At 42.5% G+C, this 23901-nt stretch overlaps 1 protein-coding gene across 1 annotated transcript in view; it reads left to right on the forward strand.

Moving 5' to 3' along the window:
• The first annotated feature begins 17930 nt into the window (after positions 1 to 17930).
• LOC148036755 (Tetratricopeptide repeat (TPR)-like superfamily protein) overlaps positions 17931 to 23901 on the forward strand; it is a 102581-nt gene continuing 96610 nt past the window's right edge. Inside the window, exon 1 of the mRNA XM_087675629.1 lies at positions 17931 to 18240. Coding sequence (XP_087531755.1) covers positions 18002 to 18240 — 239 coding nt within the window. The 5' untranslated portion in view covers positions 17931 to 18001. The remainder of the gene's footprint in view (positions 18241 to 23901) is intronic.

Below are 23901 nucleotides of genomic sequence, written 5' to 3' on the forward strand. Positions count from 1 at the left end.
AGGAAGAATACAAGCTTGAAATAGCTCGAAGAAGCAAAAGAAGTAGTTGAAGAAGACTTGAAGTGAAGACTACAGTGATAGTGGCAGTAGTGAGCTCTCAAGCGACATTGTAGTGGCTCTGGTGACTCTTCATATCAGGCATACCTCTTGGGAGGGATATCCATGGCCAAGAGAGATTTATTGAGTATTATTCATTGTAATTTCAATGTAGTATTGAGAGAGAGCGTATGTGTGTATGAGAGAGTATGAGCGATAGCCAATTTTCTATTAAAAACATTGTGCCTACATGAGAGAGACTATGAAGACTATGAAGATAATGAAGATGATGAAAGATGAATACTATGTGATAAATTTCATTAAAATTTGATATTTATTTTGTTTCATCGTGGTTTTTGATGGTTTCTATTAAGAAAGTGAAGAATATGTTAAAGATTTATTGTGATAAATTTGTGGGAGAATTGCTATATATGATGCTTGCATGAATACTTATGAAGTTTGGTGTTATTTTTCTTCTTGTGGTTGATTAAAATATGATGAACATGTTTTTTGGTGTGACAAGATAGATTTTCTTATAGTAGATTTTTCATTTTTCTTGGTATTCCTCTTCAGGCTCCATGTTTTTGGTCCAATAGAGGCTGAGAATGGAAGAAGTGGCACTATTGAAGAGAAAGAAAAGCAATGGAAGATTGTAAAGTTCATGCTACTATTGAAGAATTTGATATCTTCATTGCCAAAGCTACTTTATATAAGAAGTGCATCCCTCAATAGTGGAAACATGTCACTATCTTGATACGAGCTCTATGTGACAGACTGATCCCACTATGTTCTGAAGCTACATAAAGTTATATCACTATAGCTAACTATTTCTCACAAAACCAAAGAGCAAAGAAAAAACAGAGAGAATGACCATCCATGGGAGAATTGACTTTTATTGAAGAGTTTCTAGACATTATCAAGTGGGAGATTGTGAAGAAGCTTCAAGAGGCTTGGTTCATTGATAACCTTCCGTTTGTCCAATTGGGAACCCATTGGAAGTTAGTAGACAGAGTGTTCTTCACAACCTATGATATTAAAACCCTCAAAAGTTGGCATTATCAGGATAATAGCTTTATGATGATCCTCAAAATAATGAATTTTAATACATTTAGAATTGAATATCTTCCCCTCTGTAGTGGAATGAAAGCTAAATTCAGAGACGTTGAAAAGAAGGAAGTAGAAGAAATGTTGGCAAGGGAGTCTTCCAAAGACTAAAGCCTTGTTGATTCTATTCTATTGAGTACATACAAACTGAATGGAGCTAACTAACTAATGAATGATGCAATTAAGTGGCAAGCACTAGAATGAATCTAGAGATACATGAGAAGAGAGAATGTAAAAATCAAAGTCAAGAACAAGCTAGTAGTAGAAGCCTCCTTTGACACTTTTGTGGCACTCTTTAAAGAAGTCCCCATGGAGAATCAAGGTCCCCTTCCTAGCCAAATCTGTCCTAAAAATATTGATGATAGGCTAGTGAAAGTAGTTTCATTGCCAATCTTTAAGGGAGTATATAATGAAGACCCTGATCTTCATGTAGTTGAGTTCATGGTAGCGTGTGTAGCCAACAATGCTAGAATACTCACTTGGCAATATTTTCCACTACTTTCAAAGGCACAACGTTTCAGTGGTATGAGAGACAAGTAGCATGAACATTTGGCACATGGAATGACGTAAAGGTGGCCTTTCTCACTAAATTCAAACATGAAGATTTTGAAGAGTAGATGTGAGAGGAGTTCATGAAATTAAGCCAGTCCTCTGGACAATGGATGGAAGCATATGTCTCTAGAATGGAATCCATATTGAAAAGATGGACCAACTATCACTAGGATAAAGGCATCCAAAAGGGAGTTTTTCTTAGAGGCCTACAACTAGATATTTGTAAGTTTGTGGAGTTGAGAAGACTAGTCAACCTACAAGTTGCAGTGGAAGTTGCGAGATTGTACGATGAAGTTGAAGCAAGGTTGTCAATGACCTTAGGAAGAGGAGTCTTACCTCCTCCCAGTGGAAGTTGCGAGATTGTACGATGAAATTGAAGCAAGGCTATTGATAACCTTAGGAAGAGGAGTCTTACCTCCTCCCATGTCAGAAATGGTATACCCACCAAATAAAGTCCCAAGGATTGTTTATTATCCCTACCTCGGATGCAAACATATTGTAGTACAGTGCACTGAATCATAGTGACCATAGACAATAGTACCTCAAACAATGGTTCAACCACAACAATAGTGGCCTGAAATAGTTTTCCCAATCAGTGCTTGATTGTGGCCAAAGCACCTCCATCTTGCCTACCTCCTTCAAATCCATTCATGCCCCTGCAATGTCTCTCTTTCCTGTGATGTGGCCCCATAGTAAGCTACCCACATTTTTGAAAATATGGCACATAGGATCCAACAAGCGGTTAATATATAAGTAGGTCCAATACGGCAACTCATAGAAAACTGAGAACCGTCACATTTCGTTTTTGGATGTGACTCCATGTGGACCATTTTCAACTCGTACCAGCTTTGGGCATTCATTCGTGCTAGAGGTTGTCCAAGAAAACCTTCCCTTAGTTCATGACCCTTCGACAAGAAAGAGGTGTGTCCTTGATATACCATCTTCTTCATGGTTCATGACAATCGAACCCTACTACTTGAAGCCAACAACCACCAGTCTCAACGGAAGCTTTGAATCAGAATTAGAATAGAGAATTCTCTGGACCAACCCAACAAGTCTATATAGTGATTACAAAGACTTCCCAAAACCCTACTATGAGTACTCCAAGAGGAGAAATTTTGAAGGACTATTTGTCCAATTCAGTTGCAAGCATCAAAAAAGAGTTGATGGATGCGATTACAGAACACCTACAGACATTGAAGGTGAATATCACTAGTATATCTAATACTGTAGGAGGTGGAAGATATGTGATACAATCAAATACATGGTACAAAAAGTGCCATCAATCTAGGACATTTAGCCACTGAATGTACCCTGAAAAAAACTACCCCTAGAGCCTTCTGTTTAACTTGAGAAGCCCATGGATCCCATCAAAGAGTATGACCTGGTCAAAGACCTAGATACCTTCAGACCAAACCTAACATTCCGACTGTTTATTGATGCTATTTCCCATCTGTCAAAAGAAATTTAAAAGCATACTGACAAGAAGATGTGGCCTAAGGATTGCTCCTACAGCAGCCATTAAGTCTAATAAAGCCCCACAGCCTATGAAAAAAGTGGATGTGGTTAAAGGCTTCCTCGATCCTAGTACCCCAGAGATTGATATTTGGATTGAAGAATGTTTTATTGTAGATGCATTGATTGATGGCAGCTCATAACTGAACATAATGGCATATGTGATAATGAGGGATCTAGGACTGCAAGGTATGCAACCTACACAATGAGTTATTAGACTAGTAGACCAAAGCAGAATTAAGCCTTTGGACATTCTCCCATATGTGAGACTATTGGCTGACCTATTTGGTGGTAAAACCAAATTCCTATTGAATATCCTACTTTGTTGAAAAGACCATGGCTTTTTGACGCTAGAGCATGCACAGATTGGTTTAAGGGAACCTTTACCCTAGACAGAGGACCCAATAAGGTGGTAGTGAAGTTGTATGGCTTGCAAAAAGGTAATGGATCCACCTCCATGAAAGTCTTAAGAGACTCCTCCAACGAAGTTACAAATGGTACATCAACACATGAAAAGGCTATCAAACAAATCTTTTCCAAGAAAATAGAGGCACGGTCCTTAACAATGGGCATTGTAAGCCAACTCCCAAAAGAAGCAAAGTTCTTGTTGATGGGTGAATACCTGTTGTTGTGCCTGAACCAAGAATGACTTCTGAAATTACTACTAACAATGAGATAGAGGCCTGGATATATTGTTCCCCTTGTTATATGGCCTCAACAAAGCCAGAGACAAATATAGAAGCAAAGACAGAAGCAGAGCTAGGGGCAAAAGCAAAAGCAAGTCTGTTTTTCTCATATACAATCCCTACAGAGACAAAGATAGCATCTGAAGAAGATGATGATGAAAGTCAATATGCAAATTACTGAAGCAAGGTGGAGGAATCTATCCAATCAAAAGAGGATAGGAATGAGGAGGAAGTCTCAAAGGCTTCAAAAGCTAAAGATCCCATGTTGTTGGATAGAATGACTCTAGTATCCTTTGAGTGGTAAATGAATCACATAATATGAAAAACCTCCATAAGAAATGGATTAAGCAAAATGAGCCCTCCTTTAGCAGTGGCTCTCATTGCCCTTATTTACCATTCACAACAAGAAAGGACAATGATGATACACCTTACCAACAAACATCAGTCCTACAACCCAAGCAAAACTCAGATTATGTGATGTTTCTAGATGCATCCTCTAAGATGAGTCGAGTCAAGAGATAATAAGCTTTCCCATGAAATTTGAAAGCGCCATGATACCATTTCAACATCCCAAGGAGCCAACTAAGTCCCTATGGAAAGAAGTCGCTTCAAGGAAAGCACCAAAGACAAGAAGGCCACTCCCTTAAAGGAGTTGGATCTATACCCAAAAATAGTTCATGGGACCTTCATCTGTGAAGTGGAAAGGAAAAAGTAATTAAATTTTTTGGATACAAATGGCATCGAACGTCAATTGAAGGTGGGTGTGCTAGTCTTCCAAAAGAGGAGCTATCGGTCTTGCATGACCTACTGAAGAAGAATTTGGACATCTTTGCATGGTCATATAAAGATCTAAAGGGGATTGATCCCTTGGTGTGTCAACACCACATCGACCTAGAGCTTGATGCCAAACTTGTGAGAGGCAAAGACAAAGGCACATGAATCCAAAATACTCCACCCTGGTGAGAGTCAAATTGTTGAAACTCCTTGAAGTTGAGCTTATCTATCTAGTGAATGGGTTTCGCCCATTATAGTGGTACCTAGGAAGAATGGAAAGCTAAAAATATGTGTAGACTTTTGCAAACTTAATTGTAAGACAAAGAAGGATTATTTTCCTATCCCTTTCACAAACCAACTACTAGACACATTGGCAAAACATGAGCTCTATTCTCTACTAGATGGATTCAGTGTGGGTACAACGAAGTCCAGATAGCAAAAGAAGATTAATCCAAAACAATCAAATGGGGAACCTATGCTTATAGAGTGATGTCATTTGGGCTCTATAATGCCCCTACTACCTTTCAAAGAGTGATAATGGCCGCATTCCAAAATCACATGCATGGTCTCATTGAGATATACATGGATGATTTCTATGTTTGTAGCCTAATCCATGAGCTTTCACAACACCTAGAGCAGTGCTTTGATTGATGCCGAGAGTATGGGATCTCCCCCAACCTTGACAAATGTGTCTTTGGAGGCTTTCAAGAGTTATTCTCGGCCATATTGTCTCTACACAAGGAATAGCAACACACCTTGCCGAGATTGAGAAGATTGTAGGTCTAACAATGACAACCAACCTCAAATAGTTGAGGGGATTTCTTGGCCATGTGGGCTATCACAAGCAGTTTATCACACACTTAGCAACAAAGGTGATCCCCTTGCATAAGCTCCTAAGGAAGGATGTCGAGTTTACTTGGACTGTTGATTGTGAAGATGCTTTCAACACCCTGAAGCACTGTCTAATTGAAGCACCCGAAGCCTACAACCTCCTGATTGGATGAAAAAATTCCATGTGCATTTCATTTGTCAAAGGGCTAGATGTAGTCTTATGTCAAAAAGGCTTCTCAAAGCTAGATTAGCCTACCTACTATGCAAGCCATAAGGTCACTGATCGGGAAAGGAACTACACAGTGATGTAGTTAGAATGCTCGTAATGGTATTTGTATTTGGAGAAATTTCGACACTACTTGCTATTGACGCACTTCAAGTCTTATGTGGACAATGAGGCACTATCCTTCCAGATGAATGAGGTAGATGTGAAAGGCCGAATGATGAGACGGCTACCTTTGTTCTAGGAGTTTGACTTTGAAGTGGTTACTAACCCAAGGTTTTGGCTGATCATCTATCGCATATCCCTCAGACCGAAGAAGAGGAGCATGACAATCTAGACCTCCCTGACACTTTTTTATTTCCAGTCAAGTTAGTAACCCCATGGTATATAGACATTGCCAATCTCTTGGCCACAAAACAGTACCCCCCTAGTATCTCTAGAAGAGAAGAAAAAGTTTATGTTGGAATCAACCCCCCTACACCCTATTAGGTGGCGCTTTGTATAAGAGAGGCAAAGATGAAATGTCATGGAGATATAATGTAGGAGATGAGATTAGGATAGTACTAAAAGCATGCCGTGATGAGCCGTGTGGTGAACACTTTGCAAGAAAAGTGACATCTAGAAAGGCCCTTCTTGTAGGTTATTAGTGGTGTGCAATGCATAAAGATGCCTATGACTACCGAAAACGTTGTGATACTTATCAATGGATGGGAAAGCCTACCAAATCTAGTGCTATGCCACTACAACCCATCATTTTCCTAAAGCCATTCAAGAAGTTGGGCATTGATTTCATGGACCCCATTGATCCACCAACCAAAAGGAAGCAAAACCAATACATCTTGGTATGTATGGGGACTATGTGATGAAGTGGTGTGAAGCCAAAGCTCTCAAATGATCTGATAGCAAGAGCATAGCTCTATTTATGTATGAGAATATCATCACTCACTTTGGTAGTCCCTAAAGCTAGTCAATGATAGAGGAACTCACTTTCTAAACAAGATTATGGAAGAGTTGATAGAGCTTTACAAAATACACCATTGCAAGTCCACACCCTATTACCCTAGAGCCAACTGCCAAGTCAAAGTTATCAACCAAATCTTTTGCTCAATCTTGATAAGGAGGATTGCTACACATCACCATGATTGGGACGATTGACTTATAGAGGCCCTCTAGGCATACATAACCTTCCATAAGGCTGCTACAACAGCATAGACATCTTTCTAACTAGTGTACAACACAAAGTGGTCTTCCTGTCAAGTTAGAGCTACCCTCTTTGCAAGCGGCTATCACTCAGTAGTTGGGAGATAATGAGTCCCTATAGTGCCGTCTCCTATACTTAGAATGTTTGGATGAAATATGACAGATGGCTTTACAGTGTATGAAATCCACACATGCTCGACAAAAGGATTATCATGATAGCATCATTAGCACAAAGAATTCAAGGAAGGTGATCTAGTCCTCACTTATGATTCACACTTTGGCAAGTTTCCAAGGAAGCTCCAACAACGTTGGATGGGTCCCTACAAGGTACTAACTGTTAACCCTAATGGCTTTGTCCAAGTGCAAGTCGTTGATGCCTTTGATGATCCCTTCTTGATTAATCTTTATTGCCACCTAAAGAAGTATTACCCTTAAGGATCCTGAAAATTACAACTAATAGTCTCTCTCCCTTTGAGGTGTTGCTCCTCCCTACTTCTTATGTAGTTATTGATATCCCTTATTCTCAACCTAATGGGGTGGCATCATTTTGTTAGCCCCTCATCTCCACCTCTTTCTCTATTTGATTACTCTCCTATTGAATCCAACTCACATGGTGAGGTTGGTTCTAACCTACGGCGTTTTTCCATTTACTTGAAAAAAAGAAGATTTAAAGAAGAAAAAAAGAATAGAAAAGTAAGTCATTAGAGAAAAGGACTTCGATCCCTATCATGCCAACCTACTCTTTGAGGAAAGATGGAAACACCCTCGAGAGAAGGATAAAGAAAAATAAATAAATATAAAATACAATAATAATTTTTAAAAATAAATATAAAGTATTATGAGAAAAAAATTCCATGCATAACAGGCCTCGTTCTAAGAAAAGGTGGCAAACACCCTTATATGGGAAGCTGGCTATGGAAAAAATGGCAACACCCAGTAGTCTAGAATAGCTGATTTCTTAGTGGAAATCCCCAAAGTTGTAGTTCTAAAGCCATCTCCCTTGGTGCAATGTTCCCTCCCTAGGTGCTACTACATGGTCCCTGCCATGTTGGATGTGTGGTGAGTTGGTGGTACCTCCTATGGACGACTCCGACTCAGATTGCATTGACAATGGTCCACATCAACCAACTAAATGGGCCAAATGTTTCTAACCCTACCTCTTGCATTCATATATATGTGTTATATCTTAAGTGTGAGGATGTAAGGGTACAAATCATGGTCATGTGCTAGGCCCTTATTGATTAGCCAAACCAACTTGTTCAAGTTTTAAGTGTGGGGACACATCCTTGCATGTCTTATTTGTATATATCCATGACCACATTGTTATTTGATATTTAAATAATATCATGTTTTATTTATACCCTGTTGGGGTCCCTTCCTTCCCCATCCATCCTTTTCTACCCCATTTTTTAGGTCTTTTCTAGCCTCTTTGGCCTTTTTTTTTCCATTTTGTTGATCTTCCATGTGAACACATCCTACGTTCACCAAAACTCAAATATGATCTTATAGCCCTATTTGTCCCTGTGAATTTGATATTTTTTCTTTTTCTTTCCTCTATTTCGAGCAACAGTTCTCACGCCAAAACTCCAATTTGACATGATAGCCTTGCCCCCTCTCCTAGACACTTTTGCTTTTTACAATCTATCTTTTTGATGCATAGATTGGCCATTATTTATTTTTTGCGTATTTATGGGTATTTTCATATGTGATTTTTGCTATTTTTCCATGTGAACATACTCTTTTCACATCAAACAGTATCTTGCTTGGATAACCTCAAGATATCAATCAAACTAGATATTTTTCCTTTTTCCTCCCCCTCGTTTTGGCCCACGAATTTCGTGTTATCAATGTTTGATTGGATTTTCCTATGTAATTTTGATCTTTTTCAATGTGAGCATGCTTTTCTTACACCAGAATCTCATTCTAACCTGACAGCCCTATCAAACACCACTCCCCTAATATTTTTCATTTTCATTGCCCCTCGTTTCAACTAACAGATTATCGCAAAGTAATTTTTATTTCACTTTTTGTGTGCTTTTTTATTGTTTTTTCCATGTGAATGCCCCAGTTTCTCATCGAATCCATGTTTTGACTTGATGGACATGTCCATCTTCCCAATGAGATTTTTTCTTTTCATTGTATTCAATTCCGGCCAATGGATTTTTGGTTATTAATTTTATTTTTTTAGCAAAATTTTTATTGTTTTTTCCATGTGAATGCATGTTTCTCTTATCGAACATCTCGTTTTCCTCGTCCATGATGTTTCTCCTGTTACTCTACCCACTTCCCCTTTTTGGCACATGCCAATCCGAGGCCCAAATCTTTGCAAATCAAAATTTTCTCAAATTTTTAGTATTTTCATACTTGCATGTCCGCGCAAACACCTCGTTTTTGGCTTGAATCACATGTCGTTGAGGCCCTCATCAAGGTGGCCAACCCACCCATCCTCCTCCCATGAGTGCTGACCATTCCCATCGCCATAAAATCTTTTACCTTGCCTTGTGGTTATGCACGGGACCGGGGGTAGCCATTGCATTTCTATTCTTTCTTTTATTCTTATTATTATTTAAATTATTCAAACTACCCTCCCCCACTTCCCAGTTGTCCCCCCTCCCTTCTTCTCTCTCTCTCTCTCTCTCTCTCTCTCTCTCTCTCTCTCTCTCTCTCTCTCTCTCTCTCTCTCTCTCTCTCTCTCTCGTTCTTTCTTTTCTCTCTATCTTTTCTCTCTCCTCCCTCCCTTCTTCCCTTACCCACCCTCCCCCTGTTTCCCCTCCCCCCGGCCTTCCAACCTCCCTTCTCCACTAGCTTCCTCCACTCCAAGCTTCACCCCCCGCTTCTTCTATGCCCCACCTACCACTCAGGCCGTTTTTGGCTACCGTCCCCACCACCTCCAACGGTTACCACTGTCATTGCCATCGCCCTTGCCGCTAGGCCACTACCCTATTGCCACTAGGCGCCCCTACCGCCCACTCTTCCGATAGCCACCGCCATCGTTGATGACAGCGTCGCTTGTGCTGCTAGCCATGCCATCCCCATCCACCACCTGGCACCATGCATCTTCCTTCTCGTCCACCCCATGATCCCTCACGCTTCAGTGTCGCCAACTACTATCATGCCCCCGCCTACCCCCACCCCCCCAGTTCCCTATCATCCACCCACCCGATTGACCCCCTCAGTTACCTATCGCCCATCCACCTCGTGATTCCCCACCCTGATTTCCATTGACCCCTCCTCCCATTGACCCCCCTCCCTTGTGATACACCTGCACTCATTAATCACTCAACACTGCATAGAAAGGTAACATGATATGCGAGAGCAAGGTATACTCTTGTATTATTCAATCAAAGAAACAGTACAACATAGGCACATCCCAAGACTACACCCTCGTGACACCGCACATAAGAGGGTTCACCACTGGGTATAGGGAATCACACGTAGAGTGGAAACCAAGCAGGGCTCTAAGTCACTACTACTCCTTATATAGGTGTTTTCGGTGATAAAGCCAAAGTATAGCTACAAAGCCCTTACACTCACCCCCGCTTATTGGATTGCTATCCTCAGCAAACTAAGGGTAGCGTTTATTTAACTCATCCGTTGTCTTAACACAGCTTTTTACTAACAAGCTAGCCAATGTCTGTCGGTCTAGGACGTGAGATGATTGCGGGGTCTTAACACAGTTTATACTATCAGACTGGTCAATGTCTGCCGCACTAGGATTTGGGGGTCTTAACACAACTCTTTCTAGCAAGTTGGTCAGTGTCTGCCCATCGAGACTTAGTAGGGCTCTTTGGGTTTATTGTTTTTTGGGTTACCATGCGAGTCCACCCTCGACTCAAGTACATTTGAGGAGTGGAGTCATCATTGAGCCTATGATTGAGATCCATTTGTTTGAAGAGGCTCAAGGGGCATTGGAAGGAGTAGTGGGATTCTCCTTGAGCCAGATGGCGAAGGCGTCTTTGCTGCGTTTGTGCACCTCCACTTCCGAAATCCAAGTGGCTTCGTTGAGGGGATGCCCACACCACTTGGTAAGATACTTAGGGTATCCTTTTTGTTCTCGACGTCGGAGGAATGCTTCTACTTCGAAGGGACTGTTGGAATGGAGCATTGGTACGTGCCATCCCCATTGGTTGTTGGGATAGAACCTGCATAGAAGACGAGCATGAAAAGCATTATGAACACATATACTTTCTAGCAGGTCGAGTTCATAGGTGATTTCATTCAGCACTTGACTAATGCGGTAGGGTCCATAATAGTGGTGATTGAACTTGGGCTCATATTCTTTGGGAGTGACATATTCTTAGAGTTGACTAGGACCATGTCGCCTTTAGTGAACAGTATGGCCTTTCTCTTTTTGTTGGCTCGCTCTATCATGGTGATTTTGCTTTGTTCTAGCTCTGCTTGGCCGGTGCATTCCAATCTCTCCATGTCTTCAAGAATTGTTATGTAGATTGATCTTCAAATTTGGCCGCTCTAGATGCTAAGGCAAGGGGGGTGATGACTTCTTTTCCTATGGCCAATTCAAAGGGCATGTAACCCACGGCGGAGTCGATGGAACTATTGTAGTGAAATTCCAACACATCAAGGTACAAGGCCCAATCTTTTCGGTCCACCCAGGCGTAACTCCTGAGATAATCTTCAATGCCTTGGTTGACTCATTCTGTTTGTCCATCTGTTTCAAGGTGGAAGGATGATGAGAATCTCAACTATGTTTCCAGAGTCTTGAAGAGTTCCTTCCACATGTCACTCATGAATCTTCCATCTCTATCTAACACTATGACTAAGGGTAGGCCATGTAGTTTAAACACATGTGTGAAGAAGAGGCAGGCTACCTCTTTGGCATTCAATGGTGGTTTGGCAAGGATGAAGTGGCCTTGCTTGAAGAAATAGTCCACCACTACAAAAATGATGGTGTATCCATGTGATTCAGGGAGCTCCACAATGAAATCCATACTGATTACATCCCACAGGCAACTCAGTACATGCATAGGTTGAAGTAATCCCACTGGCTTTGAGCATGGTGCTCGTACAAGTTGGCAAGTAGGACATGTCTTGATGTAGTCAATGACTTCTTCTTTCATGTCGACCAATGTTTTGCTCTGTCCTTTGTGTCCTCCTAGTTTTCCATCATGTATTTCATGTAGGATGAGTTTCTTCAACTCCACATTGTTGGGGATATACAATCTCTTCCCTACACATAGGATTCCCTCCTTGAGGTGTGTCATGAGGATTAGGTCATGGTGTATGGTCACTAATGTTATGAGGTTGCGAGTGCAATGAGGGTTCTTACAAAACTACGAGGGGTGCAAAATAATGATGAAATGATTAAAATGAGTTCTATCCCAACCTATAAAATGGTGTGGTTCTAAGTGCATGCGCATGAGTTGTGGAAGCCCTAAGTGATTATGTGTGCACTTAAGTAGGAGTTGGGTGCATTCACTTGAAAATGTATATCGAGAGGGTGGGGTTCTACATGCATGTGCATGAGTTGTGGATGCCCTAAGTGATTATGTGTGTACTTAAGTAGGAGTTGGGTTGCATTCACTTGAAAATGTACACCTAGAGGGACTAGTGGCTTTGATTAGTGACCCTATCATGCCTATGTGGATGGAATTAAGGACGTAGATAAACCACAATGAGAGTAATGCTTGGTGAGAGTTCCCAATGGTAGTCCTACAGTTGTATATGGCTCCAATTCACTGCCAATGCTAATAGCGATTCTAGCTTGAGTAGTAGATGCACAAGGAAAATGATGAGGATTAATGGTTTCTTAGGGTTGGATGTTGGTCTCCCTCAACTTGTGTTGCCTAATTACCCAACAATGATATGAGATCCTAGTATCCTACGTCTAAGGGTATTGTACCGTTGATGACCCTAATACAAATGCACCTAGTTGGAGTTAGTTTTAAGTGCATGTCATGACTTTGTAATGCATGAGATTCTAGTGATGAGAGCTAGGGTGGAACAAGGGATGCCTAAGGTGAGTGTGCAAGGGACTCAACTAGGGGGTACTAGGAATCTATCATAGGGTTGGCATAGTTGTAGTAGAGATGGAACACCTAGGAGGTGGGGATGATGCACCTAGGAAGGTGGTGTGTACTTTTAAGGAGTGGGTGGGCATGTGGTACCTATCCTGATACTAGGATTGAGTGAGTACTACATGTATGTGCCGTGATATGAAGTGCTTAATATTTGTGTGTATGTGTGTAGTGTATAGTGGAGTGTGGCATGTGAATGGGGTATCCTAAGTGTGGATGAGCATTCTAGTGTCAAACCACTGAATGCAGGGCAAGGGAAGTAGTTCTTAAGGAAGAATCTATAGTGGAACTTCTTGCTAGACTTCTCCTACTGTGTATGTGGGACTTCACAAGTTAATAACTATTTGTGGCCACCTCTTTCACATAAGCAATCTAGTGCTGCTGAACTCCTAACAATCTCTATCTATTCCTCTTCCTTGGATGTGGATTGCTATTGCCAACACCCTAAGGCATAATATTAGATGAGATGATGACGAAGCACTTCTTGAGTCAAAAACATATGTCTATGCATGTGCTTAGTCCTATTGGTTATCACACTGTACCACACAAAAGTGGGTCTAGGGTCGAATGTCCTCATCTACCAAGGGTCATGATCAGGTACTACTTCATGTAAAAAAGCCTCCAATGCTATGAGCTCCAACATCCAAATACACAAGTGCACACGCGTTCTTTTCTTGGCTAACCTATTGTCCTTACTCAATCATGATCGTTAGTGCTACCTTCTTTGTCCAACATTATTTATGATGCCCATTGCAATTGTAGCATCATTTCATGATGACATGATCTAATTAGGGTGGTTATAGGCTTATGTTGGAACAGGTGGTGGGGTGTGGATAAGATAGTGGACTAAAGTGGTACACTATTGGCTATGTGCACGTGGATGGACGAATTGGACTTGGTGGCCGATCTGTGATGTGGGGTGGTATGTGCCATGTGACTCAATGACTAACTGGTCACAAGTGATGTGACTAATGCTTGTTTGAATTCTATTACAGCTGGTGATTGAGTGGCATTTTGAATTGTCCATTGATGTGGTTGATGTGCACTATAACTGAATGAGCTATCAAAATAAGCCACATCCAAACGAGCCATCCAATTGTGCTATGTTCCAAAGCTCCATGGTTGATGTGGTTAACATGTCACATAGTGCATGCCACATGGTGCAACCTTAGTGCCAACTCAACATCACATAGTGGGCTATTTGGCGTGGTTGTTGGCTGTTGAAAAGCCACACTAGGCCTTGTTAAAAGCTTATTCAACCATGAACAAGAAGGCGACCGAATTGAAGCAAGAACAACTATGTGATGACATCAAGGTGGTAGCCAAATGGTAGCTTGGGTTGCATTCAAGAGATAACACAAGGAGACATGGGTCATAAGATGCCAAGGTGGCATCTATATTTGGCCATTTTCCAGATGACTTTTAAAAAGAACAATAATATCAATAATAGCTTGTAAAAGGCCTTACAATCGGCCAAATGGCTTGCTGACAATTGAATGGCCTTCTCACAAGACTGAATGGGGGAGAACTTAGACCAAATGCCAAGGTGGCAGCTGAATTCAATGAGTGGAGCCTTAAGGCTCATAAGCTTTTGGAACTGCAAAATGGCATGGCCAAAAGCAACTAAATTAATCTAGGGAAAGCCAATAGACCAAGCTTGCCACTTTGCCCAATTGATGTAAGCCCAAGTCTTAAGGCTTAAGTATGGCCCATTCAACATGAAGTCAATTCTAAAAGCCAAAAGGCTTGTAAAATTCAGCTAATTGACATGAAAAAAAGAAAAAGCTTTGAACCAACCAATTGTTGTGTGGACGAAGCATTAAGGCTTACATTCTTCATCTGAATCAACACCCTTTAAGCCCTTAGTAATTGACTTTGTACTCGTGATCAAATAACAAGGCCTAGTAATCAACTACAAAGACATTGTAGGCAATGCCTTCCCTCAATGCCCTTATGGACAATTACTAAGGCCTTATGGCCTTATAGTCACAATCACCGACCAATCAAGCTAATTTCTTATGAGGGGGTCCTATTGGCCAACAACATTAAGAGACCGCCACTTGATATGAGAGGGAACAAAAGGAGCTTCACTATGCAAGGAAAGTAATCACTCTGTAGCTTGAAGGGTGTACCTGGGTGCTCCATTGAAGATTAGAGTCAATCCGTACCTTTTGTCTCATTACTTTCCTCCTCCTTCCTTCATGAGCAACCACAAGCTGCCTCCTTCTTCTCTCCTTCTTCTTTCCCTGTTTTCAATGCTACGAAAGACAATTTTTGTATCCCAATAGCTCAAAAGTAAAATCAATCTTGCAGAGATAACCCTTTCATTCAAATATGGCAACTATAGAGAGTTACATGGCTACTCAACCTTCCTGCTCCTACAAGTCCCCTAGTTCTCAAACCCCTCATTTTCAACTCACAAGCAAGTCCTCTGCACATCCCATAAGGTATTAAACAAAGATTAAAAATTTAAAATATTTGATGGTTTTTCTTGCCTAAGGTGTATTCCCAAGGTTACATTAATTCCCTGATCTACGTCAAATAAAAAATTTCAACCTAAGTTATTCAAATTTAGCCTACTTTGTCTATCCTACATGCACACTTGTTTCGAGCTCCATTCCTATTTTGGTTTGGAGTCAATGCTCCTATTCCGTTTTGGAGTAGTGCTTCTATTCCAATGCATGATAAAGAGAATGTTTACCTTCATGGATGATTTCATTTGTCTTGGCAACAACATAACTAGTATATTAGAGCTTTCAAAAGCTCAATCGCCAAACTTGATAAGATGCTCATTGACTCAAGCGCTTCATCTGATTTGGCAACAACTACCTCTCACATAGCCTCTATATCCTCTACACTCATTGATCTATCAATTCTTCTCCCAAACCACAATAAAATAAGAACGAACAAATTGATGAAGGTTCAGTGAACTATGATCATACCTTACCTTCTCAACATTTGCAAAGTGAAAGCTCGATGGTGGCTCCATGATTCATGCAATGGTACTCGATTTGCATCTTTCACTCCATGGCTCCCAATCTAATCAGCAAGCACTTGATCCATGAGAGGAAATGTGAAGAAGAAAAGAAGCAACCCAACCTCTCCTCCAATGTGACTCTCACCCAAGAAGTGGAAGAAGAGAAGAGCATGTGCCAGGAAGAAGCTTCACCTCTCAAGTCCTTCACTCTCATACTCTCACTCTCTCTTGTATTCAAGATGAATCACAAGTAGATAGATTAGAAGCAAGAAGAAGAAGCATGCTCTCAAATTTGCACACGACAAGAATGAGCTTATCCATTTGCTTTTTGGTTTTCATACATGGCATTTTGAGTTTGGGCTTCCACTTAAGTTGGGTGTGTATCCCTCCTATTTGGCACTTGGCCGATCTTTCCTAGTTTATGCATACATATTTTGATTGCACTGATTGTCAAGAAAGTAAATGAAAGATAGTGCACACACCCTTGCCAAGCTATGGGTCTTCTTGATAGAAAATATTACAAATAATTGTACACTTGTGGACATTGACCATAAATCATTGCATTTGCACCTTTCACTTGATTTGCACTTCTCTTTGCTTTTGCCACCTTTGTCGATTTATTCTGCTATCCTTTGTTGATTTATTATGCCGTTCTATCATCTTTTCATTTTACGATTAACATCTTTCCACTGTCTACTTGCCCTTCCTATTCTTGACTTATTGCCAACCTTCTCCTTCCTCTTCCTTCAATGGAGCTAGCTCCTTATTTTTGTTACAACTCTAAGTGGATTTTGCCACCTTTGCCCACGATGATCTTCGTATTCATCAATCCTCCTCTTCTCCCTCATCATCCTCAAGGCACTCTTTGCAATAATGATCCTAATGGCTACATTTGAAATAAGAGCTAACAAACTTACTACATACAAATTTGAGCTTAATGCTTCTGAGACTCGATATGCGTAGGTCATAATAGTCTAGCTTCTTTTCCTTCGTACTCCAAAGCAGGCATATGATTTTCTTGAAAGGATTAGCCAAATGGAGGAATGTACGAAGGCTTACCCAAGCCTTATGTAATGTCAAGGATTGTATTCCACAATAAGTAGGCAACTTAGGGATCTCAACCCATATTGGGCACTCCTTGGGAAGAGTGTCCTCCTCCATATCAATTGATTGCCATGCCATGATGTAGACAAGATCCATCCCCCAAAAGTAGGTGCCATGATTGAGCACCCTTTTGCAACCTCCTTGCTATTGAAGAGAACTTCAAAAAATCCTTTGTCGCCATGATATATCTACTCCAATTGGCCTTATGATTTGATAATCATGTTGAACCATGAGGCGACCTCCATTGCCTTGGGATGCTTCCTTGTAAAAAAAGACCAACATTGCCTTGGGGGGCATCCCTGTAAAAAAAGCCCAACATTGCCATCGTATTGAATTGGAGCACATTGGTGTAGTCCTTTGCTTGAGTCAAGAATGACTTTCTTTGAAGACCCTTCTCAGCATTCTTCCATATTCCTTTGTAGCATAATAACCAAAATATCATAGGCCACTTGAGGATTTGTCTCAAGTGTAGGTAGTAGTCTTCCTATGAGTTTTGCAATTTGATGCGTGCAATCGAGTTGCTAGCCTCCTTGCTAGCAGCTTGTATAGAGTTTGCAAATTTAATTTTTGCCTTGCTTCTTTTGTGCCTATGTGACTCCACAATAATCTCTCTTACCAAATTTCTCTCCTCATTTGGACGGTGGTGCCGAATCCGCTTAGGATGCAGTGAGCTAGATCCCAAGCACATGATTGCATGCAACACGAGCCTCGAGAGGAGTACGGGCCCTTAATTGAGATCTATTAGTATTAATCGAACATATTATCTTAATGGCAATACATTAAAGTCATCTAGTGCCTCACTCACTCATCCCTTAATCACCTCGCTCGAAGGCACACCACGTATCAACGTTTTTAAGATTGTCTATTGATTGAACATATACACACCAGTTAATGCTGCTAGGATATTTATATTGTGTAGTTACAATTCTTAGTGCTGGTAGGAGACAAGTTTAGTGGGAGCGTGATGATCGCAACACCATCTCAGGGGAGGATTGCCTCATCAGACTGGCCTGTCAGTAGCTCTGGTTTCTGCTCTTGTTCTTCTTCCGACGCGACGATACGTCCTCTTCGTCGCAGGGTAGCTGTACAATTCAAAACTGTCAGAAAATGCTTCACGAGCCTCAATAGACATAGCCAATGTTCCTGGCGTGCATTGCTGCCACATGACAGCGTCTCAATCGAGCGCTCACCTCCCGAAGATAGGTATTGTTCTTTTCCTTCTTTATCCATGAATGGCTGGTGTGTTCTTCTTTCTCAGTCGTACTACTAATGTGTTATCCTCATAATGCATTTCTTCATTACGTCAATATCATAATTTATCTCTTCTAACAGATGAGACGTCATGAGAGATAGTTCTGGATGCCCTTCTTACTCAAATTTCCCACTCAACAGATGTCTCCAGTGTGTGTACCGTGGTACCTTAAGGAATAGACTCACCACAAATCCTTGTCTCTTTCATCCATAAATGCAAGAGCTTCGTGGATGAGACGGTTCTGGGCTTTCCGTCCAGGTTCCATCCCCATCTCGTCCCATGTTAGAGCCCCTTCTCATGGTGAGAGGGGATCCTGATTCCTATCCCCGACCCTGTTCCATCCCCAAAACCAGTCCCATGTTACCATGCCCTTCCTACTCGAACGTTTCTATGTTATCTGATGACTCCAATGTATGTACCATGGAGACTACCTCAAGGATTAGACTCAACAACGATCTAGCAATCCTTGTTGTCTCTTTCATCCGAATATGCAAGAGCTTCCATTCTGTCCTTGGTCCTCTTTACAAGCATTGCTAGCTTGAACTTACAACCTACAGTGCCCCAAAAATTTCACACACACTAAGCCATGAAATCAATGAGGGTAGTGACTTGCAACAAGCACGTCCTTAGGGCCTTGGGATGGAGGTATGGTAGGTGATAAGACTGCAAGTGTATGAAGCCAGACCAAAACAATCTCACAGGTTATCAGAGTACACTGACTTCTATTCATTAATCTTTCTAGACTTGGGCATTGAGTGTTGAGATGAAAGCATGCAAGCGTCACTGATCGTGTAGCATCACAAACACTACCAAGCATATCGAGTATCCTTCGCCATTCCTTAGCGGTTCCTAAAACTTATGTAGGAGTTTGAGAGTTACAGCCTTCTTACATCGAGGACCCGTGAGAAGCTTCTATGGGAGGAGCTATCCCCGCTTGTCTTGGAGCATGACGAGCGACTCAGAGAGGTCAGTGCTAGTGGATCCGACTCCACTAGAGCCTTTGTTGTAGGTTCGGGAGGACAGAAGAAGAAGAAGACGAAGTCAAAGGCTAAGAAGAAGGACAGTTCTTTAGGCTCTGACTCAGATTCAGAGAGACCGAAGTGCCCACACTGTGGGAAAGGGACACATCCAGAGGAGAAATGTTGGAAGAAGTACCCTCACCTTCGTCCGGGAGCGAAGGGTGGATCTACATTGGAGCCTTCTTCTACCTCTACACCAGCTGTTACCCATGAGTCAGTGTTCCTTCATATCCATGCTTTGGAGGAGGATCCTTCTTCCGTGGTTGCAGTGTCTTCTGCGCAGCCTTGGTTAGTGGACAGTGGTGCTTCGAGTCATATGACTCCCCGAGGTGATTTGTTACAGGATCTCCGTCCATCAAAGGGTTCAGTCACTATTGGTGACATTTTATCGGTGCCTATTAGTGGTGTTGGCACATTGCCTTTGTTTACCGACCGACCTTCGAGCTCCTTTTCCCAGGCCCTACATGTTCCGGATTTGGGCCTTCCCCTCCTCTCAGTTTATGGTCTTACGAGGCTTGGCACACGAGTGATCTTCACCGAGCATGCCGTTGTTATTGAGGATTCTTTTATAGGAGCTGTCTTATCTACAGGTTGGCAGGAGAGCGGGCTTTACAGGCTCCATTCCCCTTCTTTGATGCAGGGTCCTCCGAGGCAGTCTATTGCTACACCCGTTCCCGCTTGTGCACCTTCTATTCCATAGGTTTCTTCCCATCCCCCACCTTCTCCTCCGGTGGTTCCCTCGTACCCTCCATCCCTTTCAGAGAGGGACGATCTCGGTGATGCGGCTGTGGATTTCCTGGCCCCTACTGTTTTAGAGGGGGCTTCCCAGGATCGCGAGGAGTTTCTTCAGCAGCAGTCTACATCGACGGACTTCATTCACCTTGGCATTCCTCTTGCCACCCCAGGATCCGTTTCTCCCTTGGTCTTCAGCCACATCCAGGATCTGAGAGGGGGTGTTAGCAGTCATGTTTGTCATGCCTTGTCATCTCCTGCCTGTGAGCCTCAGTCTGAGTCAGATGAGGACTTTAGGAGCTCTGACTTGTCTATCACTTGTTTTGACGGAGGAGGTAGCTCATTCTAGAGCACTTAGTTTATTGCATTTCAGTGCATTTTCTCCTCCAGTTGGGATTTTATGTGCATTTCCCAGGGCAGTTTCTGCATTTTTCAGCCTGCCTCACCTGCCGGACATTGTCCACCCTTTCCGGGATTTTTCTGAGCATTCCTGGCATTTTTACCAGCATTAAATGCTGGTCGGACATATTTATGGCCTCAAATTTCAGGTCGGCCAGTTTTTGGGTTTTTTGGCTATTTATAGCCATTTCCCACTTGCCAGTCAGTTGTATTATCATCTTCTCTCCTTCTTTGGCAGGTGCACACTCCGACTCTGTCATCTTCCTCCATCTTCGGTGCTGCCGTCATCATTAGCCTGATCTGGTGCCCTCACTGACGCTTCGGGCTGCGTGCAGGGACTGATCAGTCCACACTTTTGTATTCAGCATTCATTACAGTCAGTGCAGATTTTCTTCCTTCATTTTCTGCTGTCTCTCTCTCCTCCTCTGTGTTCGTGTTCTTCTTCCGCAGCGCACTCTCACAAAAGCTTGGTGTGTGTTTGTGAAGAAAGAAAAAGAGAAGAAAAGGAAGAAGACCGCATCTTGTAGAGTCCATTCTCCTCATGTCTTGCACAAAGAACTTGTTGAGAAACACCATCAAGAACTCGGAAGGAGTCCTTATCAAACTCGACCATCAAACCAAGCGCACAAATCTTACTTACTAAAAGTAGACGATACCCTAGACCCGGCACATACAGCACCTCTGATGTGTGGGCACTATCTTGCCGATCCAAAATCAACTGTATATCACTCGTCTTGGATGGGGACTGAAGAACAATCACCTATGAGGATTTGCCCATGCATTGGACAGATATGGGCAATTCCATTTAATGGAGTCGTGTGGCGGGAAGCGCCATTGCCCATAATCCATTCATGATACTATGGGGCCATCATTGTTGCATTAGTGGCGGTTAGAGGAATATCTTCTATCGCCTCCAAATGGAGGAAGGCGGCCAATGAAGGCGCAACTATCACTCATGAGTGCTTTGTACTCTTCTCCTTCTTGGTATTCGGTCTTGTTCTTGTTGGGGCAGTCTTTCTTCCAATGACTTGTCTTGCCACATATGTGACAAGTAGACTTATTCGCTTTGTCCTGGTTAGACTTCTCGTCCTTCTTCTTATTGTTATTCTTCCCTTTTTGTTGGGAAGATTGACCTATCAAAGCCTTTGACTTGGGGAGCATTCTGTCCTTTGAGTTGTTCCTCTTGGTTGAAGACCATAGGAATCAACTCCTCCCACTTCAGAGTCTTTGTCCACCCTGAAGCAATTAAGGCAGAGTAGAATGCATTGAATCGGGGCAGTAATTGAGAAAGAAGAGTTATTGCCATGTCCTTCGAGGTAATTGCCTTTCCTACGTTTTGGATATGCTGTGAAGAAATACTCTAAATTCAAAAAACACAAACCAATCGTACGACAAAGCACATATCAATAAACATAGAACAAAGTTAGGGTTAGGGTAACTTAGAGATAGTGAACACAATGAATAATAAAGTGAATGAATAATCAATGTATAGTGGTATATAGCAAACACACTATGTAGTAAATATTGAACCTTGAACTTTCGTATCTTTGGGATCAAGGCTGAAGTTATGAGTTGTAGAGTGTGTCGTACTTTGAACGGATCTTGAATCGCAGCAAAGGCAGTTTCGAGTATTGAACACCAACAAACGTAGCTAAGGAAGGCTGGATTTGATGCAAACGGCAATGCAGGAGATGTTGAGCTTAAAATGCATTAGCTTTGCAGGCCTTGGTAGGCCATTGGGTAGCCGACGTGCACCCTTTGTCCGATGCCTTGTCCTCTCTGGGGTGATCACTTGGGCTCCCTTGGTAAGATAACCATTGCCTCGATAGTCTTAGTAGGCCATTGGGTAGCCGACGTGTACCCTTTGTCTGATGCTTTGGCTGCTTTGGGGTGGGAAGCCTTGGGGTAAAAGATCTTTCTCGTGGCATCGTTGTTGGGTCTGAGAGGGGGTGTTGAGCTAAAAATGCTTTAGCTTTACTTAAACAGCCCCAAAACTTGCTTATTTAATGAAGAAACCTTGTTTATTTAAAAGAAATGCGGTTCTAGAGAGTTTTTGTGTACCATAAGCCCAAACCCACTTGGGAGGGCCCAAACCTTCTATAAATATGTATGCTGCCCTCCATTCAGTCCTCAACTCATTGTTTCAGATTTTAGGTGTTTCAGCTTGCTGCCCGCACCTCGTTTGCAGAGGACATCTCAGTCGAAGCTGTCCATTGCTGTCTACATGAGTTGGCGCTTGATTTCCAGCCCTCTTCTCGCAGTTTGGAGCTGATCCTAGCCAGACGACTGCTGTTCTTGCACAAACCTGTTGCCGTATTGCCTGCCACGTCATCTGCAACCTGTGTTTGGCAGTTTTCTCTCCTCCAGCTGTCGCCTACCTTCTACAGGGTGTTGCTAGGCTATCTAGCTTGCGTTTGGTAGTTTTCTCTCTCGTGCAGACTGTTCTACCTGCATTTGGCAGTTTTCTCTCTCTCGTAGACTGTCCTGCCTGCGTTTTTAGTCTCTCTGTTGCAGGTTGTCCTGCCTGCGTTTTTAATCTTCTCTCTCTTCACTGTTGTGTGATTTAGATCCAGCTTCTCACTGTTGCGTTGTTGGTCTTTGACATTCAGAGGTTGCCTTGCTGTGCTTTGGGATCCGTTCAGAGTATGACACTCTCCAACTCATTACCCCTACCGTGATCCTTAAGATACAGGAGTTCGAGGTTCTGTTATGCCCAGGAGAATGCGAGGATTGAGACACGCAATGCTTTCTCACAGCACACAAAGAGAGAGAGAGAGAGAGAGAGAGAGAGAGAGAGAGAGAGAGAGAGAGAGAGAGAGATGTGTGTGTGTGTGTGCACGCGCGCAGAAAGAAAGAAAGTTATATTAACGTCTACAACAGGCCAAGTTGGCCTATGAGACCAAAATGTTGCATACAAAATGTTTGGGAGATTTCAAAAGTCCCAGTGAAGCTAACGTTTATGCTATGTTGAACTAAATTGAGTAGGTACAAAATGATGTCTAGACTAGATACAATCTAGAGATACTCCCAGTGCGGTGTGGAACTGCTCCTGGAGTGTTCATCCTAGGATGTCCCGCATGGGTCGGTCTAACATGGAGAGACTAAAGCGGCAGGGCAGGGCTCTCCGATGGCGGCGTAGTATCCCTTGTATCTTCGACATGTGTCTTCTGCGGGGATGGGGGCCGGCGGGGCGTGGGCGCCGGGCTTTGCCTCTCGCTGTGGCTATTTCTAAGGTGGTCCCCCGGGGTCGGGAGGCCGGTTGGGCTGGTGGGGGCTCGGTGGTGGGGAGGGTAGTTGGTATTTGATAGAATTCGTTGAGTGTGCGTTGGTTGGTGGCTCCTTGTCTTTGCTCCGTGGTTCGTAGGAGGTGGTCTCTGTGGCGTCGTATTTCCAGTAGAAAGAGTCCCAGGCATCTCTGGTCTTTGAATTCCATCACCTTGGAGAGTTGTCCGAATCCTTCGC

This window comes from Lygodium microphyllum, chromosome 4, assembly GCF_053477565.2.
Source record: "Lygodium microphyllum isolate KBCC chromosome 4, Lygodium_microphyllum_v1.1.10, whole genome shotgun sequence".
Taxonomy (NCBI): Eukaryota; Viridiplantae; Streptophyta; class Polypodiopsida; order Schizaeales; family Lygodiaceae; genus Lygodium; species Lygodium microphyllum.